General features: G+C 35.4%; 1 protein-coding gene across 1 annotated transcript in view; it reads left to right on the top strand.

The window, feature by feature from the left end:
- The window catches only part of LOC306885319 (regulating synaptic membrane exocytosis protein 2-like), a gene marked incomplete at its 5' end in the record, with an annotated part of 146,707 nt that overhangs the window by 3,005 nt on the left and 119,131 nt on the right, over positions 1–24,571 (top strand). The window contains 3 exon segments of the mRNA XM_079441772.1: positions 8,081–8,119; positions 10,175–10,261; positions 13,790–14,000. Of these exon segments, the coding sequence (XP_079297898.1) occupies positions 8,081–8,119; positions 10,175–10,261; positions 13,790–14,000 (337 nt within the window).

The following is a 24,571-nucleotide window of genomic DNA, read 5'->3' as shown; positions in this document are numbered from 1 at the left end:
TGGTTTTATCCACATTTATCCACGTATTGCTCAATGCCTCAAGGCACTGGGAAGAATTTACAATATTTATTTGAACTATCCCATGATTAAGCATCGGTTTATCAAGCAGTTTTGTGCTGTGGTTCTGCATCTTGCCCTTAATATTTGCTCTCAGATGCAGTGGGCTCTGTGTTTAGAGAGAGAGCAGACATATTATTTACTGGAGTGGCCCAGTTGGCTCCCCGTTCCAGGGCTGGACTGAACCCAGTGGACCTTCAGTGCTGTGCCAGTGCTCCGCTCGCGTCTGTTTGTAGGACACCTGACCGGCATCACTGCCAAACAGCGTGAGCTTCAGCTGCGCTACACCTCTGCCATGTGCCTGTTTGTTGATAGAGAACTCAGACCAAACTGAAACCGGTGTAACTCACCTCCAATGCTCAAGTTTCAAGTATTATCACATGATTTTTATAAAAACTCAATGGACTCAAGCTCTCAGTGTCACAATACTGTTAGGATACTGCTTTGTTTTGATGCCTCGAGACTGTGTTTATCAAGCTCTTGTGGGGGCAGATCAGACTGGTTAATCAAAGTTCATGTTTCTGATAAGCCATATCACTGATGTTCTGTATAATGCAAACATGTCTGGGTTATTGCTGAAATGATAACTGTTCAGTTTAGTTATTTATTGTGACATACCGCCAGTCAAGGTTTTTCTTTTTTTGACAGTATCTATACGTTTACTCAGCAAGGATGCATTAAATTGCTCAAAAGTGACAGCAAATACATTTATAATGTTACAAAAGATTTTTATTTCAAATAAATGCTGTTCTTTTGAACATAATTCCTCAAAGGATCCTGATAAAATGCATCACGGTTTCCACAAAAATAAAAAATGTTTCTTTAGCAGGAATCAGCATATTAGAATGATTTCTGAAGGATCATGTGACACTGAAGACTGGAGTAATGATACTAAACATTTAGCAGTTTATATCACAATAATAAATTGCATTTTACAATATATTCACATAGTTTTTAAATTGCAATAATATTTCACAATATTACTGTTTTTACTGTCTTTTTGATCAAATAAATGCAGCCTTGGTGAGCAGAAGAGAGAGAGAGATTACCAAATCATTTGAATGTATGTGTGCATATAAAATCTGCAAAGTTTGAGATTTTCACTTCCACCCCAAATGATCTGTTTGCACTGTTGTTGTGCTGAACGTATAATAGGACATCGATAGCTTAAAAATCAATGCGTTTACTGCCAGACTCAAACTACTGAGCATTAGAACAGAGAACGTTCTTGTGCATTTTAGACACATTTCAACCTCAAGTGAGATTTTCCAAATATTCCACGAGTAATTTACATTCATTCATTTAGCAGACACTTTTATCCAAAGCATCTTACAAATGAGGAATACAACACGTATGTGATTTTGGTTGCACTTTATTTTACAGTATGTGCACTTACATGTAATTACAGTGTACTTACCTAAGAAAATAGCCTACTGGATAATATACGGTAACTACACTGTAAAAACAAAAGTTGAGCAAACTTAAAAGTTTAAGGCAACCAGCTTCAGCAGATTTTTGAGTTTTATCAACTTATTTTTAAGGAGATTTTTGAGTTTTCTCAACTTTTTGTTGTATTGAGAAATTATGTATAAATCTCAATTTTGAAAAATTGACACTTATGACTGGTTTTGTGGTCCAGGGTCACATTTACTCAACCTACATGAGTTTCCTTCTTCTCATGAACACAAATGCTTCATATGCTTTGTATCCAAATACTGTAAAACTATCATAAATTCAAGCTTGATTTGAACAAGAAGGCATGATCTAACCCATTAAAGTTGAGCTATTTTTAGACAAAAACATATTGTGTACGTTCAGAGTACCATCTTTAGCCGTTGCATGTGTAAATACAGAAAATTAAAGATAAAAAGTTCAACTTTTTAAAACTTGTCTTGAGACTCCTGCCATCTGTGGGATTCTGTTGTGCTTCGTAGCTGGTTTGCACATCGTTAAAATCAATGACTGATGTTGAAATGTTTTTTGGCAGAGCAGTAAAAATAGTAAAAAAAAAAAAAAAATTAATAAAAGTCAATAATTTTTTAAAATTATAAATTAAAGCAATTTAAAAAAAGACTACTCATTCTAGTAAAAAAAAATATTTTTCAGAGTTTGATTACTGAAGTACATTTTATAATAAAATACTCTTTCAGACATTCTATTTCATGTTTAATTCAATGTATTACTTGAATGTGATTTCTTTTTTATTTGTGAAACTTACACTGTAAGAAATACATCTGTAAAATAACAGAAAAAGTACTAACAGCTCATTACTGGGACATTAATTTTTTATGGACAACACAATGTAGATTTCAAAATACAGGTAAAACATCTGTAAAAAAAAAATAAACACGAAAAAGTCCTTCAAATTAAGATACTGTTCATTGTGCCTTATTTAAAAAAAAAAAAGTTTTATTTTATTGTATTTTAATTCATTTTATTTATTTTTTAATTGTACTATCAATTTCAGAATTCTGAGTGACGATTGTTTCACAGTAAATCCTACACCTTTTGTTCAGTATAAGCTTCTAGTATTAGTATGTCTGCAAGTGTTTGCTGCACATAGTTCAGCAGAATTCATAGAGCGTTTTAATGCAAAATGCAATGCACACTTCTTCATCTATGCTAGGATTGAGTTTGCTATGACTGCTGTGTTTCAGGCTCTGGGCTGGTAATGTAACTGTTGCTGGTTTGGTGCCAGGTAGAGTCACTTATGAAATGAATTACTGGGAAACGTCTGTCACCACTGTGCCCTTGGGTCAGACACTTAACCCCAGCATGTTCCAGTGGGACAGTCCCGGCAATTAGCACACCGTAATACGCTTTGGAAAAACATGTCTGCTAAATGACAAATAAACTAGTCTGTCTAAAAACACATTGCTGTATCTATTATGGGCCTTTAGCTTTAAATTCAGAGTCTGAATTGGCTTCTGAGTTGGAGTTTGATTGGACTGCATGTCATAATGTGACGTAACGCACAAAGACAGAGATAACTGTGGGTATTCCTCCACACAGCGCACTGATTGAGTACAGCTTTTAAGAATTAGGGAATGTTGTGCCTCTTGTTTAGTGATATCATTATTTGTTCAGTCATTCAGCTGCTCTGTGATTGGCTGCCTAGTCAGATACACCGTTGCTTGATCACTTGACATTTATCAGAGTAAAGCCATACGATACGAGGCATATTCCATTCAAACATTGGAGTCTGACTTGATCTGGCCAAGCGTATGTGTTTTAGCCTGTAGAGTGTAGCTGTGTTCCAGAACCTCATTAGCTTATTAATATGGGTGTAACGATCGGTCAAATGTCTAAAGATACGATGTATCGATGTCACGTGTACAACTTTGTAACTTAAACAAGGATTCATCTATATGTATTTAATGTATACAGTAAAAACTATGCAGGGTTAGTTTACACATAATTATTTACATTCTGTACCTTAATATTTCTTTTAGACCTACCTGAAAAACCTGAAAAGCACTGTTTATTTAATTTGTCTTTGTTCTGTTGTATTTCTTTTCTGCTATTGCTTGTAATTTGGTTATCTGTAGAAAAGATTCTTAGCTCTGAGCCCATAGTCACAGCCAAAAAAAGTCTTAAAAATGTTTTAACAGCTTTATTTGTCAGTCCTCTGTTGTGTGTGTCATGTGTTCCCGCCTCATGTTTCCATATTTGGTTTGTTTCCTGTCCTTGTTGCATGTAATCATTAGTTAATTCTTGTCCAGCTGTGTTTGTCTAATTATCTATGATTTACTTGTGTATTTATAGTCCTGTCTGTTCAGTTTGATGTCGTCTGGTCTACTCGTTACCCCCGGTGTTTCCTGTCTGTAAGCCTTTTCTTGCCTTGATGTGTTCAGTAAAGACTATTATTTGAGTTTATGTCCTCGTCTGCGTGTTCCTGTGTCCTCCTCGTGTGTGCACCGTGACATTATTTTTGCTGATTTTTTAAATATTAATAAATTTTTTTTTGTACAATTGGAGTACCTTGTTTTTGTTTTTTCCTGAGGATTAACACTATACACTTTGCACATTTTAGCGCAGAAGCCTGAAAGATTTTCTTGATTGTTGTCATGTCATAAGATTACTGATCTGATGTGTGACATTCATTTTTTCTTTTTATTATTGTTCCAATTATTTATTAAACTGTAGGCCTATTTTTTGTTGTGACTGTCCCAATTGAGGTACAGGATGTGGAAATTTCAGATAAATGTTCAAGTTATATATTTTGGTTGCATTTGTGAGTTAATAAAAATCATATTATATCATATCTCTATTGAGTGCTGGAGTGATAATGTTTTGTAGGCCAAGCCTGAAGTTCACTCAACAGGATTTCTCTATTGGCTTTTGGATTATTGCATTTAATAAGATCTATGACCAACAAAAGTTTATGATTCTTGCGTGTTTTGTTCTTCATGATATTCTTAATTAATGAAGACAGCTTTTATAGATTTTGAAGCCTAAAGACAATCAGCAGAAGTAAAAAGCTAAACATAGGCTATAAATTAACTATAGTCACATGACTTCAGTATCACCACCATTAAGCTTCTGACAATTCTTTCAATCTTTATTTAAAAACATTTTTACTGAAAGTTTGAATTAATAAACACAATGAGGCTGTGAAAGTGACTAGGTGTGATGTTTAATGTCCCAACAACCTCTGTAGTCCCATTTACACGCTTATTAGCAAATGCCTTTCTCAAAATCACAAGGGTGTGTATTGCTATTGTATGTTTATAAAATGTGAAAATATCTTGAGCTTAGACAGACCTTATTTCAGGCGTTAAACCAAAAAAAAAAAACATAAAAAAAATAGGAAAAAGAGACTTTGACTTCAGGACGATGGAACCGGAAGTGATGAAATGCAACTCATTTTTGGGTTTTGTACGGTGGCCGAGAGAGCTCAACACACGTGCTGCAAATAGAAAAAAAAACACATGCATATTAAGAAAATATCTTCATCAGTTTGACAACACACGCGCTGCAAATACTCACAACGCAACCAAATAAAGAAACGCACTGCAAAATTTAATTCTTTATTCGTGTAACCCCCCCCAGGGTCCGCACCGCCACATCTTGTTCTTGTTCCGAGTGGGTCTCAAACCCAGGTCTCTGTCACGGGAGGCAGGCCACGGCCTCTAGCAACAATCGCTAGAGAGCCTCATTTTGAGATCAGGGGAGTGAGGTTTACACGAAACAGCCCTTACTGGCCTACATCTGATATACATTTGTGTTGTGTGCATTTGCAGCACATGTGCTGTCAAACTGATGAAGATGTTTTCTTGATTTGCTGGTGTTTTCTCTATTTGCATGTGTTTTCTGAAGTTGCAGCGCGTTGAGCTCTCTCGGCCACCGTAGTTTTGGCCTACAAAAATACATCATTCCTGTAGCACTCCATTGAACTAAATGTGAATAGAGTAGATGTGTTTGTTTTCTCCTTGAGTTCTGAACAAATATTGGTATTTTCAGTTTTGGAATTTGTCCTAGTTGTTATCCTCTGTACAAAATACATTACAACATCAAACTGTGCTTAATTCAAGTACGTCAACTTATTCTACTAATCCTAACTCTATCCTAACTCTACTCTAATGACAATTAGCTGACATGTAGTTGCAAAGTTACTTATAGTTAGTACGTAGAATGTCTAAAGTAGACCATCGAAATAAAGTGTAACCTTAATAACTGGACATTTTGGAGAACCATTCATATTTCACTGCATCCAAACTGGCTTCAAACTCCAAACTCACTCTCACAACACACTTTCAGCCTGTCTATAACATCTGAATGAACTGAACACAGCTGATGTAGTTTTCCTAAATGAGGACAGACGATGTTTATAGACCCTAAATGCAACACTCATGTACTGCTTGCTGCACACTGTGCAGTATTTATACTGCATGCTAGTTTGTAAAACTGCACTGTATGCTGCATCATGCTGGTATTCCCTGCATGCAGGGCGCACATACTGTACACATATAAATATTGCATACTGCAGAAGAGTAGTGCTACAGTATGAATGATGCTAGTGGTGTAAGTGCACTTGATCTCTGCATCTGAGCTGTATTAGGACTCAGTGTCGGTGCTGATTGGCTGATCACAGCTAGTAATCTCTTTACGTGTTCAAAGTACACAGTGTTTAGCTGGACAAGCATACACTGCGGTTTCTCTGAACTGCTCTTTGACTATAAACTATTTCCATATGACAGTGCAGGAATTATTATTTTTTTTCATGCGATACCGTAAACATAACTCTGTGCATGAGCTTTTATGAGATCTCAGTCTCAAGTAATGAGTTTATGTCAGGCCTGTTGTGTGAAGACGTTGTGTAACAAGATTAACACTCACTTATAGTAACCTATGCTCATTGGCTCTGCCTTAATAAGTTGCTGTATAAGTATACTACTTTTCAGACTAGGTGTATACTACAACAACAACAGTACAGTAATTGCATTTTTTCCCAATTATTTTAAAGCCTTGTACACTTTTTACGTTTAAAATTAAATGCTATTATTAAATATGCAACATTAAAGATTTCAAATGGTACCATTCTACATTAGAGCCCAGAGAGTTTCAAAAACTAAAATATATATATGTATATATTTTACTTTAATCCAGTTATGCATCTTTTGTAAGTCAGAACAAATAATAATAACAATACAAAAAAAAATTGCATTGCGGAATATAGTGTGTTTCATGCAGTGCATCCTGGTTGTGTAATATATTATGGCGACTGCATGCATTCAGAAAATGAGCATGATGTTGTGTACAGTATGCATACTGTATGCTGCAGAAACAGTGTGGTTGTGTGCGACTGTATGCTGAGCATTGTGGATGTGACGATCTGTGCATCTCAAAATGATGTTGTAATATAATCGTTCTCAGATGAACAATTTGTTAATTGGCTAATTATGATGGGATTTGACACAGAAGGTCTTTAGATTAAAGATTAATATTATAGCACATTGCATACAACACCAAAAATCACATATAAGGCAAAACAGTTGTTTCTTTCATTATATATGATTTATTCTCTTTATGTTAATGTGTTTCATTATGTGATTTTTAGATTCATGTTGTTTCATAAATATATATTTTTTGTAACACTCATGCTTTCTGTTTATTTATATAATCATCATCATATGTATTGGGGCTGCCAATAGATAGAGCTTTATTGGTCATTTGGACCATTTCTGGAGTTGCTTCTCAAATGCTGTATTTGGTTAATTTTGTATCAAAATATAAGTTTATTTATATAGCACATTTCATACACAATGTAAATGCTTTACATAAAAATGATTTAAAATGATCATATAATAATCACAACTGATGCACAAGAAAAATAAGAATAACAATAACAGCAAAGAATAAAAATGATTATTAAAATGTTAAAATGTACCATCAGAGGAACTTGAAACATCCATTTCCAGGATATATTTACATAAACTTTGATGAATAAATCAGCAAATTTACATTAATCTTAGCAAATTCATAATTCTTAAACGTCTACTAGATTGTGCTAAAATTAGTTCTGGGCAATGATTAATCACTTCCAAAATAAAAGTTTTTGATTATATAATATATGTGTATGCACTGTGTATATTTATTATGTTTATATATAAAGACACACACATACTGTATATATTTAAAACATATTTACATGTATGTATTTATATTCCTATAATTTATATTATATATAAATATATTTACTATATAAACACAACATATTTTTCTTAAATATATACATGCATTTATATATACATAATAAATATACACAGTACACACACATATTTTATGTGCACAACAACTTTTATTTCAGATGCAATTAATCATTGCCCAGCACTAGCTAAAATAAAATTGCATTAAATGTATTGTTATTTATTAATATTATGTAATAATAATAGTAATAAATAAGTTTGCACTCTAATTTGGCCGCCCCAAATTATTTCATTTGTTTCTGCTTTGTCAGTGTTTGATTTAGTCTGTTGTTTTGCCCTGTGTGTGTGCTGAGCTGTTGAACATGTCTTTTTAGGGAACCTCCTAAAGAAGACACAAAGCCTCAGCCAGCTCAGTGAGTACAAGACAACTCTTCCAGCGTTCAACCTTCCTTTTCCACCCTTCTCTGTCTGTGACACATCCCTCAGAGCTGGCCCGTGGTCAGTTATTTGGCTCTGATGTCCTGTAGTTGGTACACTTGTACAGCATCACCTCTAGTTTTCTCAATGCAACGATTTACTGAAACTGTTCCTGTTTTCTCACCTTACTAACCTTTTTATCCGTTCAGTAGCACATCTGTGTTGCTGTAGTGATGTACCATAGTTGGTCAGCTGCTCCTCCACAGTGCTCCAGTCATACAGCTCTTCTGTCCTCTTGTGATTCAGACTCAGCTGCTTTCTCCTCCCTCCCTCACTCTGCTGTTTCTCTAACCACTCATCTCTTTTTAGTCAATTCTAATGCATTACTCTCTCGTTTACCAGTAAAACTATGTGAGCATCCTTCAAACAAGATCAGTTTACTTAAGTGGCATTAGACTTGTTTTAATAGACTATATCTTTAACAAAGATAATTTAATTTGTAAAAAAAAAAAAACGTTTACATGTTTTTTCTTGTTTTAAGAATATACCTTTTGTTACCATTAATTTATTTTTAAAACAAAACAAAACAAACAAACAAACAAAAAATCCTCTGAAAGGTTTAATGTCTTTACAACAAAAATACTTTTGTTCTCAAGTACATTGCAACAAAACAAACAAACAAACAAAACAATAAATAAATAAATGTGGTTATTTTTTTCAGTGGAGTGCATTGAAAAATATTTTTATTTAAATATAAATTATTATATTTTTTATTTAATTTTTTATATATATATAGTAGTGCTGTCAAACGATTAATCGCGATTAATCACATCCAAAATAAAAGTTTTTGTTTACATATATATGTATGCACTGTGTATATTTATTATGTATATATAAAAGCACACACATACAGTATATATTTTGAAAATATTTATGTGTATATATTTATATTCATATAATTTATATTATATATAAATATATTTATTATATAAACAACATATTTGTCTTAAATAAATACATGCATGTGTTTGTATTTATATATACATGATAAATATACACAGTACACACTCATATATTATGTTAACAAAAACTTATTTCGGATGCGAATAATCGTTTGACAACACACACACACATATATATATATATATATATAATTAATGTTGTAAAATTATTTTTTATGTTAAAGTTAGTTTTGTGGAAACCATGACATTTTTCAGCTGAAACGTTTGGTCAATTAATGCATCCTTGCTAAATAAATTTCATTCATAAATACATGTTTTAAGAGACTATATCTTTAACAGATACATTTTAATTTGTAAAAAAAAAAAATGTTTAAATAGCTTTTCTTGTTTTAAGAATATACCTTTTGTTACCAGTAATTTATATATATATAAAAACAAATCCTCTAAAGTTTTAATGTCTTTACAACAAAAATACATTTGCTCTCAAGTACATTACAAACAACAACAACAATAATAATATTAATAATAATATAAATGTAGTTTTTTGCAGTATATATTTAACTTTTAATGTTAAAGTTATTTTTGTGGAAACCATGACATTTTTTCTGCTGACACTTTAGGTCAATTAATGCATCTTTGCTAAATAAATTTCATTCATACATACATACATAAAATCTTATTAACCACAGACTTTTTAACCATAGTTGAAACATTGATAGTCTATTCAAAAGTGAAAGTCTGCTCATCATCATGTCATTCTAAACCTGTTTGACTTTGAAGCACAAACGGAAATATTAGGCTATATCCAAGCTGGAAAAACAGCAGAATAAACAGTTTGTTCATCATCCCCTAATGTGTTCAGGTTTGCTGTGACATGAAGGTGAGTAAACAATTAATTTTCATTTTTGGATGAACTATATAAAACACATAAAGAAACAGATAAGATTCAACATATACGGTGAGTAACAGCACAGTTCAACAAAATGTTTTGGGATTCCTTGGTGTCGTCAAATTTGAAGTGTTAGAGGAACAGACAGAAACGCACCCCTCGGTTTTTGCCACTTGATGTTGCTATGCTTGTCTGAACAGGTGGAATCCTTTCAGTGGAATCACTGAGCTGGTTAGTAATGTTCTTCAGCCCCAGTCAAAGTCCCCCAGTGAGGAGCAGCCGAAGCCGTAAGTACAGCGCAGGGCCTTCAGATCATACTGCTGAAAGAAATAGTTCACCTGAACATGAAAATCTGCTCACACTCAGGCCATCCAAGATGTAGATGAGTTTGTTTCTTCATCAGATTTGGAGAAATGTAGCATTGCATCACTTGCTCACCAATGGATCCGAATGGGTGCCGTCAGAATGAGAGTCCAAACAGCTGATAAAAGCATCACAGTAATCCACACCACTCCAGTCCATCAGTTCACATCTTGTGAAGTGAAAAAACTGCATGTTTGTCAGAAACAAATCCATTATTATGGCGTTTCAACTTTAAACCATAATAGCTGTCCAAAATATAACTCATAATAATGCTTCCTCCACATATTTGTTTAATTGATTTGGACTGTTTTTGCTTGTAAACAGTGCTTGATCTGTGCAGATTTCTCTCCTGATTCAGACAAGATGACCTTTTCACTGAAGAAAGCAATATTTAGATAGAGGACTTGCATTTTAGCTAGAAGCAACAGTTTGAAGTTAAAAATGAATGAATGAATGAATGAATGAATGAATGAATGATGCATTTATATAGCCCTTTATTGTGTATTGCTGTACACCCAAAGCGCTTTACAATCATGTGGGGGGTCTCTCCTCAACCACCACCAGTGTGCAGCATCCACCTGGATGATGTGACGGCAGCCACAGCACAACGGCGCCAGTGCGTTCACCACACACCAGCTACAGGTGGAGAGGAGAGAGAGATAAAGCCAATCAAGTGGATGGGGATTATTAGGAAGCCATGATTGACAAGGGCTAGTGGAGAGAGTTTGGCCAGGACACCAGGGTTACACCCCTCTTACAAGAAGTGCCGTGGGATTTTTAGTGACCACATAGAGTCAGGACCTCGGGTTAACATCTCATCCGAAAGATGGTGCTTTTTTTGACAGTATAGTGTCTCCGTCACTATACAGGGGCGTTAGGACCCACACAGACCACAGGGTGAGCACCCCCTGCTGGATTATTGTGATGCTTTAATCAGCTGTTTAGACTCTCATCTGACGGCACCCACTCACTGCAGGGGATCCATTGGTGAGTAAGCCATGTAATACTACATTTCTCCAAATTTGTTCCCATGAACAAACAAACAAACACATCTACATCTTGGATGGCCTGAGGATGATAAAATTTTAGCAAACATTCATTTTTAGTGAACCATTCCTTTAGTCCAGTTGGGCCAAGTCTAGAGCTCTAGTGGGTTTGACCCCATATATAGTGAATGTAGTTTGTAGTAATATAGTTTGTCACTATAATTATACTACAAAAGAAATGAGTAACATTTTACTTGAAGCCTTTATTTATAATGCATTATATCTTCTCATAAATAAGATATAAAGTCAAAATGAATTATAATATCTGCAGATTCCTTGTAACATCTGGTTGTTTGTCATGTGTTTGAATGCGTTATACTTTCTAAAGGTATAACAATGAAGATCATTATTATGATGTATTATAAGGTGCATAATTAATGCATAAATGTATATTTATAATGCATTATATATAAGGCTTTAAGTGAAGTGTTACCAAGAAATGCTCTGGGCTCAAAAGTACCCATGGCTGCATTTGCAGAGCATATCAAGTTACCACGTGCACATATAGATAAAAACACTGCCAACCCTAAGTGTGTACTAAAGTTTAAAATGTTTTGATGCTTGAATGGACAGTCTTGTCTATGTCCTAAATTGTATGTCATCACAACACGCTCAATCCATGAGCCACGCATGACCAGACACACTGGATATTAATGTACTCCTGTGGTGAAACAGTGTCGGATCGTTTCAGTGTGAACACCATCGATTTTCTGGGGCTCAAACTGAATCTCATGATGTGTAGAGCATGTACAGTAAAAGCCGCCCCTGTCACATACTTCACCGCTCCATGCGTCTTAAAAAACAATGGAAAACGCCCTCCGGATCAATAAACATCTGATGAGTAAGTGTTTTCTCGGGATAGATTATTGATCGAGTCTGTCTGCATTAGGTTTGGATCCTATCAAACCAGCACTATCTCTCATCCCGAGTCTTATTATAGCATTAGACGCATCCTATCAGTGGTTAAGGTCTCGTTTCAATATGGTTTGACTGATGAATGGAGAATAGGAATTAACCCAGAGTGTCAAGCCTATTATATTAATGCAATTACTACTGAATAAAGAACTTAAGTCATGTTTACATCCCCAGTGCTCTCTAAAACCCAAAGAATCACAACACTCATGTGCCAAACCATTACGGTTTTCTTGTTTTATACATTCTCAGAATAAAAGGTACGGAATCTGTCAATGGGGCGATACTGTTTCAAAATGCAATAATGCATGCAACATTTAGATACTAGTATGTACATTTTAGGTATTAATATGTACCTTTAAGGTACTAATATGCATCTTTTAGAGGTAAATAAGGTACAAAAGTGTACTTTTTTTTCTACGTTTTTTTTAGCTGTTTTAACCTGTGTTTCTTTACTATGTTATACAATTTTGGTGTCGTTATCATTTTTAAACATAGAACATCTAGGCATCAAGGAAGTCAATCCATTTCCTCAATTTAAAAAATAAAAGTGAATCATTTTAGTTTAGAACCTTTTAGAGTTTTTTTTTTTATTTTTTTTCAAAATGTAAAGTTTATTTCTAGAAAATAATTATTGTTATTATTTTTAACATGTTAAACATTTTTAATGTTTTAATAGTATTCAAGGCATGCCCTCAAAATTGCTACCCTCATATAAACAATCATAATATTAAGTTTGACCTCTCGAGCTGGAGCTTTTCCTAAAGTTACTTCTTTTCACAAGATTGATTTAAGTATCACACCCTATTTTGCATCATATTTGTGACCCTGGACCACAAAACCAGTCATTAGTGTAAATTGTTCGAATTTGAGATTTATACGTCATCTGAAATCTGAATGAGCTTTCCATTGATGTATGGTTTGTTAGGATCGGACAATATTTGGCTGAGATACAACTATTTGAAAATCTGGAATCTGAGGGTGCAAAAAAAATCAAAGTATTGAGAAAATCACCTTTAAAGTTGTCCAAATGAAGTCCTTAGCAATGCACATTACTAATCAAAAATTAAGTTTTGATATTTCACTATTTACAGTAGGAAATTTACAAAATATTTTCATGGAACATGATCTTTACTTAATATCCTAATGATTTTTGGCATAAAAGAAATATCGATAATTGTGACCCATACAATGTATTTTTGGCTATTGCTACAAATATACCCCAGCGACTTAAGACTGGTTTTGTGCTCCAGGGTCACATTTGTGGAAAGCTCCTATTAAATGCTTTGGATTTACATACACATAATGGAAAATAGCTTCATCTTTTTTTGCAGTAACATGCAGGGTATGCTGAACTATTCCTGATGAGTTTCGCACGTATGTTAATTAACAGGTGTCAAGCCTGTCACAGCACAAACTCAGACTGATCCAGGAGCAGCTCTTCACACCTACAACTACAAGAAAACACTAAATGTCCCTCTCTGCTCTCCACAGGAAGCTGCACCAGCAGTTTGAGATGTACAAGGACCAGGTGAAGAAGATCGGAGAGGAGACTCAGAAGAACCCGGAGCAGAAGGGAGACTCGCCCACCTGTGGGATCTGCCACAAAACCAAGTTTGCCGATGGCTGCGGCCGCGTCTGTTCTTATTGCCAAACCAAGTTCTGCGCACGCTGTGGAGGACGCGTCTCCCTCGGCTCCAACAAAGTACGTCTGACTTCTCTCTCTCTTGTCTGTAGACAAGTCGTATAAACCCCTTCACCACTGTGTCTGTACTGTACAGTATGTCGGATTTCTACATCTTTCGTGTTGTATCTGAATTTGGTGGTTTTTGATTACTCAGGAAGTTAACCATTTAATCTCATGACCACAAGAGGGTGCTGAAATGTAACAAGAAAATAAAGCCCCAGAATATTTCAATATCCGAGTGTCTCTGTAACTGCAGCTGTTGTCTTTCTAATGGCCTCCTCAGCTCTTGATCTATGATAGAACATATGTGCAGTGCCTGGTAGTTGTAGTCCATTACTGATTCCAAATTACATGACAAAAATTAGACAAAAAAGTTAGTAATAGCATAATCCATTATATTACATATTTTAGGCAGTATGACTTAGTTCACACTGCAGGCTAAAGTGGCCCAAATCCGACTTTTTTGCCCAAATGTGACCCATATCTGATTTTCTTATGAATAGCACAAATCCGATTTTTTCAAATCAGGCCCAGGCCACTTTCATAAGTGGTCCTAAATCAGATACATATCCGATGTTTTGCAATGCAACTTCAGTCTGAACGGCCATGTCGCATTTTATGCGATTTTTACATAACTGAAATGCGACAGACGTCACAATTCTGCGCTGGAGGAGGCGGGAAGATTAAAATCACTATGGCAGACAATATATAGCCAATAATATCACTTCGTTATTTAGGCTCCGATTGAAAATTAACTTAAAAATTGCTAAACACACGCTAACACGAGCAGCATCCGTTTTTATTTCCGCAGCGACTGACGTCATGGCTTCTTCTGCGCATGCGGGTCACTTCAGGGTCGTATACGGTTCACACATGAGACTGATGGCATTTAAATGACAATGTGAACAACAGCGCAACAAAAAAAATCAGATTTCAGCAAAAAAAATCCGATCTGAGCATTAAGACCTGCAGTGTGAACTAAGTCTATAATCAGACTACTTTTTGATTACCTTTGATTTAACTTCTTTATTGATTTAATTGATTTTAATTCTAAAATATTTGGCTCTATACACCACCACAATGGATTTCAAATGAAACGAACAAGATGTGCTTTAACTGCAGACGGTCCGCTTTAATTTGAGGGTATTTACATCCAAATCAGGTGAACGGTGTAGGAATTACAACAGTTTGCATATGTGCCTCCCACTTGTTAAGGGACCAAAAGTAATGGGACAGAATAATAATCATAAATCAAACTTTCACTTTTTAATACTTTAAATAGGATAATATTATACCATATTGATAAAAAATACAAACAGAAAGAGAATATATTACATTTAATGTTTTGAACAACATCAAGTGCGTTAAACATTAAATTACGTCAAGGTTTCTCCAACTGGACTTCATGAAGAAATTGCTGGGGGTTTGTGAGTTTAATGAAAGGCATATATTTTTAAAGCATATTTTAAAATAACAACAATCAAAATAAAACACTTAAAAATATTAAATATTTTCTTTGATCATTTGCATGTCATGTAAACCAACATCAGAGAATTGTGAACATGCAATTGTGTTACTTACTTTAAAATCTCAGGGGTACTTCAAGTAAATATATTAAGTGAAAGATGTTCGACTGACAAAAACGCCTGTATAACATGTAAATAATTAATAATGTGAATTTGTGCATTTTAATGTGTTTAAAAGACAAAAGTCCTCCAAAAACATTCTAATAAATGGTTAAGTCTGTGATAATAACACAGAGTAATAATTCAAATGAACATTAATGTGTTCATCAGATGCAAAGTTGACATGTTGAGAAACACTTCTTAAAACAGAAAAGATTTTTGTAAATCCAGAGGTCAAATACTGTGTAGCCTCTCAGTTTTCTGTGTTATTACAGCCACCGGACTAGTGACTGGTTTGTTTGTTTTGTTTATTTGTTTACAGGAGCAATGCACATTAATAAACATGACTGTGCCAGAATTAGCCAAAAAGGGTATTTTTCATCTGTAGACCCTTGACAGAATGTTAAAAAAGTCACCCTAAAACCAAAAACAGAGCATCTTACACAAATCTACAAAGAAAAGGGAGTAAAAAGTAAAATACTGAAAAAATACAAATACGTGAACGCACAATAAAAATCATATCTAGACAAAATAAAGTATAAAGAAAAGGAGAGAGAGAGAGATGGCAACAGGAGAAGGCAACATAGCCAAGAGCAATTAGTCCAAAGAAGTCTACTGTCAAGAATACAGTCAGTGCTGAGTTGTCAGTAACCATTTAAAAAAAAAATGAAACTGAAAAGAACCGTAAGTATCTAGTCTTCTAATTGTTGAAGGGATGGAGTTCCATTCCCTTGCTGCTTTGACTGAGAATACAGACTGACTCGATTGACATCATTTGAGAGGAATAATACAGTCTTTCCCCACCCCTTGTAGCAGTTGTTCTAATATTCACAAACTGTTTTAATGGTGAAGTCAGGCTATGTATAGTCTTAAACTGTAGACAAATATGTACATATTTGTTCAGGTTAACCCTCTGGGGTCTGAGGTGATTTTGGGGCCCTTGAGATGTTTTGATATGCCCTGATATTTGTGCTTATTTCAGCTACTTATAACATACTTATTGACCAACATGTATTTTTTTTTGTTTTGTATTCAGCACAAACTGTGCTACAATAATATGTGACCAAGATGGATGTACATGTTTGCATTTTTTAGAAAACAAATATTATGCGTGGTTAGTAAGTTTTGGGGAAAAAATGTAGCTGAAATAAGGCCATAAAAGCCACACTAAATAGTCCCGAATAAGACCCAGTTTAGCAAATTATATTTTTTTAGTAGGGAGCAATGATGAAACTGAACTGATTTCTTATCAAGAGTTTTTAGTGATTGTTTATACAAAGACTCCAGTGGTTTCAGAGTAGTTATACTAGCTTGCGACCAAGTAGTTAAACAATAAGTGATATGAGAAATAATCATGGAGTGCACATACATCAAAGCAGCTTCAGACGGCATATAATCATGAATAAATCTAAAATTTGACCCGGTTACAGACCTTTTTAAGCTGAGCCTTAAATGAAAGTCTGGAATCAGTTAGAATACCGAGGTACTTATATTCAGATACAACTTGTAGTCTTTCCCCTGGTACAAAAACATCTGGCACTACACGTGAACTATTAGTTTTGGTAAAGAACATGCACTGTTTTAGAGATGTTCAACTGCAACAGCATTGTTCTAGCCAAGCTGTGACATGTACCAAGGATTCTGTGAGTTCATGTGCAACTTGACACACACTGCTTCTGTTTATATAGATAATAGTGTCGTCCGCATACATTTGAATGTTAGTGTTAGGACAGATGGATGGAAGATCATTGATGTACAACGTGAAAAGCAAAGGACCCAGAATAGATCCTTGTGGAACACCAGTGGATATACTTAGGGGGGCTGACTTATGTGTGCGACCTGCCAAGTATGATTCAAGTATGGTCTGTGTGAATGTCCATAAAACTGGATGATTTTCTGAATGGTAGATGATAAGATGAAAATTCGTGAGAATCAATAAATAATGATTAATCTATTGCTATTATGTGAATATTATGTAATCAATAACTGTAGTCTGATTAGGAGTATTTTAAATGTAATATCTAATTACAAGTGGAATCTGGTTACATAATCCAGATTACATGTAATCAATTACTACCCAACACTGCATATGTACCTATGTAATAGTACACACACACATTTGTGAATATGTATATTTTCAACATGCTGTCGCCACCTAGTTATGTAAATAAGTGTCTGCAAGAGGATTAAAAATCTGGACCTTCTGTAATAGTTGCATATGAGTCCCTCAGTTGTCCTCAATGTGAAAAGATGAATCTCAAAATCATACCGTCATTGTTGGAAAGGGTTCAAATACACAAAAATGCTGGAAAACCAAAGAATTTGTGGGGCCTGAAGGATTTTTCTGAAGAACAGCAGGCAGTTTAACTGTTCAGGACAAACAAGGGACTCATGAACAACTATCTCTAAAAAACACAGCTTTGGATCGTTCAGGTAACAACACTGTATTAAGAATCAACGGCATGTAAACTTTTGAACGGGGTCATTTTTATAAATTCATTATTTTCTCTTGTGGACTATATGTAAACATCTTTTATGTGAAATATCTTATTCAGGTCAGTACTAAAACAATAACATGTATTTTATGATCCCTCTTATTTTGTGTAAAATAATTAACATTTTGCAGATTCTAAAAGGGGCATGCAAACTTTTGACCTCAACTGTATATAATCAGACAAGTATTCTTATTTTGTGAAAAATAGTGTGTGATGGAAAGGTTTTATTGGTATTTTAACCCAGCATAATCTAATTAGGTAGTATTAGGTCTTTTTTTTCTTCCTTTATTTTAATTATTATTGTTTTTTTTTTTTTTTGTTCAGTATGGAATACCAATCCTGCCATAATTATAAATAAATAAATAAATGTACAAAGAAATGTAAAAAAGCCATTCCACAGCCGACGTTCTTGGTTTTCTTCTTTATTTATTAAATCCAGACCATTGGTTGATGAAACATTGATTAAAATTAAGATACAATTTATACTAAACGAAATTCACTTGAAAGAAAGGCTTTCACATTTACATTTATTCATTTAGCTGACGCTTTTATCCAAAGCGACTTACAATTGCTATATATGTCAGAGGTCGCACGCCTCTGGAGCAACTAGGGGTTAAGTGTCTTGCTCAGGGACACATTGGTGTCTCACAGTGGATTCGAACCCGGGTCTCTCACACCAAAGGCATGGGTCTTATCCACTGCGCCATCACCACCCACCCACTTTTTTGGTTCACTGGTTCACTTTTTTCAACAAAACCATCTTTCAACAAAACAAAACTCAACGAAGTGGTCAAAATCATGTCTGACCCACTCCATGTCTCCCGACATATTGTGCATCTTATGAGCCTATCTTTGTCATGCTGTTCACTTTTCAGAATCAACAGATGAAAATATTAAAAAATATTGCCTAAAATTTAAACATAAATAGGCATATGAAACTAAATAGCAAACAACTTAAAATAGCCTACTCTATCATTTTTGGCCATACATATTAGTGCAAGACATCATTATAAACTATAAATGGTGTACTTTTATTTGTGTACACTCACAATAAAAACAAAACCTTGTGCTTTTGTAAAGTAAAAATACAATTAATAATAAACAGGGTGCACTTTCAGTTGTCTCTGGGAGACTCTTTCTGAAACATGTCTCAAAGATGAACTGAAACTGAACGAATAATTATCAATTTATCAGGTGTATATGGAAATTACATATAACAAATGAAACAAGACTATTCATTCTGTGGAATATTTTTAATAGTTTCCTCAAAGTACTAGCCTATTGAATAGGCGTAATTTGCAGGTGGGAAGTGTCAGGACCCCATCACTTTTTGCAACATGTTGTTGTGACGCACGGATGTACCTAAAGAAAGAAACATCTCCATTCGATAAGAAATTCATTGGTGTGTGTCAAATAACAGGCGATCTATCGCTGGTATGTGTTGTTTTTGAAATCATGGCTAGTGCTTGTTGCTGCTGTTATCAGTTCTCTCTTGGCGCTCGTACACAACACAGACGATCAAGTGGTTCGTTCTGGTAAAAGCACAAAACCAAAACAAATTGCACACAAACGTGTCCCTGCTCTTGATATACAATCACTGATGAACACTTTTGGTTTTAATGGGAAAAAAAAACTATATGAGGGTGTATTCAAATACAAGACCTCTGAAATGCTTGACAGACGTTCTACTGCCAGACTATCAAAGCACACGAGGGAAACATGCAAATTTATGTATTTATTCACTCCTGTGGAGAATCTCGGCACCAATTATATTGTATTATTAATATTTATATGTACAGTCAGGTCCATAAATATTGGGACATCGACACAATTCTAACATTTTTGGCTCTATACACCACCACAATGGATTTCAAATGAAACGAAGAAGATGTGCTTTAACTGCAGACTGTCAGCTTTAATTTGAGGGTATTTACATCCAGATCAGGTGAACGGTGTAGGAATTACAACAGTTTGCATATGTGCCTCCCACTTGTTAAGGGACCAAAAGTAATGGGACAGAATAATAATCATAAATCAAACTTTCACTTTTTAATACTTGGTTGCAAATCCTTTGCAGTCAATTACAGCCTGAAGTCTGGAACGCATAGACATCACCAGACGCTGGGTTTCATCCCTGGTGATGCTCTGCCAGGCCTCTACTGTAACCGTCTTCAGTTCCTGCTTGTTCTTGGGGCATTTTCCCTTCAGTTTTGTCTTCAGCAAGTGAAATGCATGCTCAATCGGATTCAGGTCAGGTGATTGACTTGGCCATTGCATAACAGTCCACTTCTTTCCCTTCAAAAACTCTTTGGTTGCTTTTGCAGTATGCTTTGGGTCATTGTCCATCTGCACTGTGAAGCGCCGTCCAGTGAGTTCTGAAGCATTTGGCTGAATATGAGCAGATAATATTGCCCGAAACACTTCAGAATTCATCCTGCTGCTTTTGTCAGCAGTCACGTCATCAATAAATACAAGAGAACCAGTTCCACTGGCAGCCATACATGCCCACGCCATGACACTACCACCACCATGCTTCACTGATGAGGTGGTATGCTTAGGATCATGAGCAGTTCCTTTCCTTCTCCATACTCTTCTCTTCCCATCACTCTGGTACAAGTTGATCTTACATTTACATTTATTCATTTAGCTGACGCTTTTATCCAAAGCGACTTACAATTGCTATATATGTCAGAGGTCGCACGCCTCTGGAGCAACTAGGGGGTTAAGTGTCTTGCTCAGGGACACATTGGTGTCTCACAGTGGATTCGAACCCGGGTCTCTCACACCAAAGGCATGCGTCTTATCCACTGCGCCATCACCACCCCACAAGATCTTGGTCTCATCTGTCCATAGGATGTTGTTCCAGAACTGTGAAGGCTTTTTTAGATGCCGTTTGGCAAACTCTAATCTGGCCTTCCTGTTTTTGAGGCTCACCAATGGTTTACATCTTGTGGTGAACCCTCTGTATTCACTCTGGTGAAGTCTTCTCTTGATTGTTGACTTTGACACACATACACCTACCTCCTGGAGAGTGTTCTTGATCTGGCCAACTGTTGTGAAGGGTGTTTTCTTCACCAGGGAAAGAATTCTTCGGTCATCCACCACAGTTGTTTTCCGTGGTCTTCCGGGTCTTTTGGTGTTGCTGAGCTCACCGGTGCGTTCCTTCTTTTTAAGAATGTTCCAAACAGTTGTTTTGGCCACGCCTAATGTTTTTGCTATCTCTCTGATGGGTTTGTTTTGTTTTTTTCAGCCTAATGATGGCTTGCTTCACTGATAGTGACAGCTCTTTGGATCTCATCTTGACAGTTGACAGCAACAGATTCCAAATGCAAATAGCACACTTGAAATTAACTCTGGACCTTTTATCTGCTCATTGTAATTGGGATAATGAGTGAATAATACACACCTGGCCATGGAACAACTGAGAAGCCAATTGTCCCATTACTTTTGGTCCCTTAACAAGTGGGAGGCACATATGCAAACTGTTGTAATTCCTACACCGTTCACCTGATTTATAAATACTAATTTATAAATTTATATATTTGTAAATACCCTCAAATTAAATTACCCTCATCTTGTTCGTTTCATTTGAAATCCATTGTGGTGGTGTATAGAGCCAAAAATGTTATAATTGTGTCGATGTCCCAATATTTATGGACCTGACTGTATATTAACATAGTCACTTCGGGCGGCTGCACTGTCTGTAGTTGCCACTGACCCGTGATATAAGATTTTGGCCATACTGCCCATCTAAGTCATTCATCCCACACTATCAACAGGCACGTCATGTAGGCTACACTTCTTGTATTTCGTTTGGGCACCACGAGGTGTCACTGTGGCCTCAAAGCTTACCCCTCGCCTACTCTGGCTCGATTGCTATTCCTGAGGTAAAACAGGCCCTCCTCATTACCCTACGAACAAAGAAATGTAGAAATAAATAAGTGTGAAAATAAATAAATGCAGAAATAAATAAAAGTGGATTTTTTTTTTAAAATACATAAATAAGGAAATACAATTATAAATAATAATTATGATTTTTTTTTTACTTGTCTTTGTACATTTATTTATATATTTATTTATATTTGCTTTTTTACATTTCTTTATTTATTTCTAATTATGGCAGGATTGGCATTCCATAGTTCAGTACTGTTTCCACTAGTGGGCATTGTCTCCCATTATACTCCACACAGTGATTCAGCCTTTCCTCTGTGCCTCATGTTTGATTTCAAACACCTATTATCACATTTTTGTCTAACTGCAGTTTTGTCTTACAGTAGTCAGTGAACCATTGAAGTTTAGACTTGAATACATGAATCAATACTAATATTACAATACATTTCCCTCTGTTCCTCTTGTTTTCTTTCTTTTTTTTTTCATCTCTCGCACACGCTCCATTTCATCACACTCACTTTCTCGCATAAATTTACAGCAGGACAAATTGTTCAGCAGCTCCTCATTTTCTTAGTGTTTGTTTTCTCTTTATGGTTTTATCATTATGACTAAATTCTCACAAGCCATTTTATCATGGACCATTAATATTGTATAATAGTGAATTACAATGACATTCGGATGTATCCAAAAATAATGCACTTAATTGTCACATGCTGTGGGCAGATTATTGTCCCATTAGAGCGAAAAAAAAAAAAATGTTTAGCACTATTAATATATTTATAATACCATTATTTATACTATACATATATTTACACTACAACAGTTTGGGGTTAGTTCAAGAATTTCTAATGTTTCAGAAAGAAGTCTCCATGCTCAGCAATACTGTATTTATTTGATCAACAATACAGTAAAAACAGTAATATTGTGAAATAGTATTATTAAAATCCAACATAACTGTTTTCTATTGTAATATATTGTAAAATGTCATTCACTCCTTTGATCAAAGATGAATTTTCAGTCTTCAGTGTCACACGGTCCTTCAGAAATCCTTCTAATATGCTGATTTGCTGCTCAAGAAACATTCCTATTATTATCATCAATAATGCAATATTTTCTCTTGATTTTGACGTGAGGTTCATCAGGTCAGATTTGACACTCGCACTAAAGTAACTGATTGGATATCAAAGAGGAAAGCTGTTCACTGAACAGGGTTACATACATACTTAACTCTGGCATAATTTCAAATTATTTATTTAAACAAGCCTCACTTCATTTAATGTCCCCTGTTGTGAAAACAAATCCCGAGTTTGTTGTGTAGATTAGCTCTCCTCAGACAGCTGCTTCAGCCAGACAGTTGCTTTCAGTGTATAGAGATTATTTACATCCTAATTTGTCGGCCGCCTGTACTCTCTGCCCTCGGAGGAGTAGAATAATGTGGAAAATAACTTTACTGATGGTCAATTGTTAACCAGTGACTAATTCACTATTCACAGCTCATGCATGATGAATGCTGTGCATAATGTATAGTGTTTAGTGAGGGCACAGCAGCAGGAAGATCTGTACGTGTTTCTGATGAGATAACACTGTGATAAACAACACTTGTATGTAGTTAATAATGGTCACCCAGCTTGAGTTCTTGCTGGTGGAGGCAGAGTGTGTAGGTCTAATTCAAGCGTCACAAGGAAACAGTAGATTGGGTTTCGATGAGATCTCAGTCCTGAGGTTTTAAATCATAAGTATATGGGATGGCAAACCAAAATATGTATTTATCTAGATGGTAGTTTTTAGATAAACTGTTTATGCACTTACTTGGCACATGACCTTTTGTTCGATTAGTTTCCCTGGCTTGAGATCAATATGGATGATTGCAGCATAATTGTGTGAAATGAAATGAATTGTGATGAATTTTGATTTTGGAAGCTGACTGGAGCTCAGCAGGTTGTTTTATTGCTGTGGCTGTGGATGTGGTGTTGGGCTGTCATGGACACCGGCGCTGCTGTGTCTGATGTCAGTGTCAATGGCTCCACGTGTTAGTGAGGCCATGGATTGAGTTCCCGTGCAGTGCTAGATGACCAGCTTCTTTTTCAGCGTTGGGACAGTGATGTCATGGAGCTCTTGCTCCACGCCCTTAAACACACACACACACACACCCACAGCATTTCATATGGGAGGACAACTGACAAAAAATCCCACACTTTATAATAATATCATTAACCATAAAATGCATTGTAACTGCATTTATAGTTATATAATTCTACTTTAAAAGGATCAACACCCAAGTCTGTGTGCTGTGTTAAAATGCATATGCAAATATCTAATGCATTAAAATGTGCATTATTATGTACGCCTTTGTAATGCATTCAAGGAATAGTTCACCCAAAAATGAAAATTTGCTGAAACTTTTGTCACCCACAGGTCATCCAAGATGTAGCGGAGTTTGTTTCTTCGTTGAAAAAAAAGGAGAAATTTAGCATTACATCACTCACAAATGGATCTTCTGCAGTGAATGGGTGCCGTCAGAATGAGAGTCCAAACAGCTGATAAAAACAATCGAGCGCAGCATTAGTTCTGGCAGGTC

Source organism: Barbus barbus (assembly GCF_936440315.1).
Source record: "Barbus barbus genome assembly, chromosome: 19".
Taxonomy (NCBI): Eukaryota; Metazoa; Chordata; class Actinopteri; order Cypriniformes; family Cyprinidae; genus Barbus; species Barbus barbus.
The sequence above is the reverse complement of the archived record's forward strand: the minus strand, read 5'-3'. Positions and strand labels throughout refer to the sequence as shown.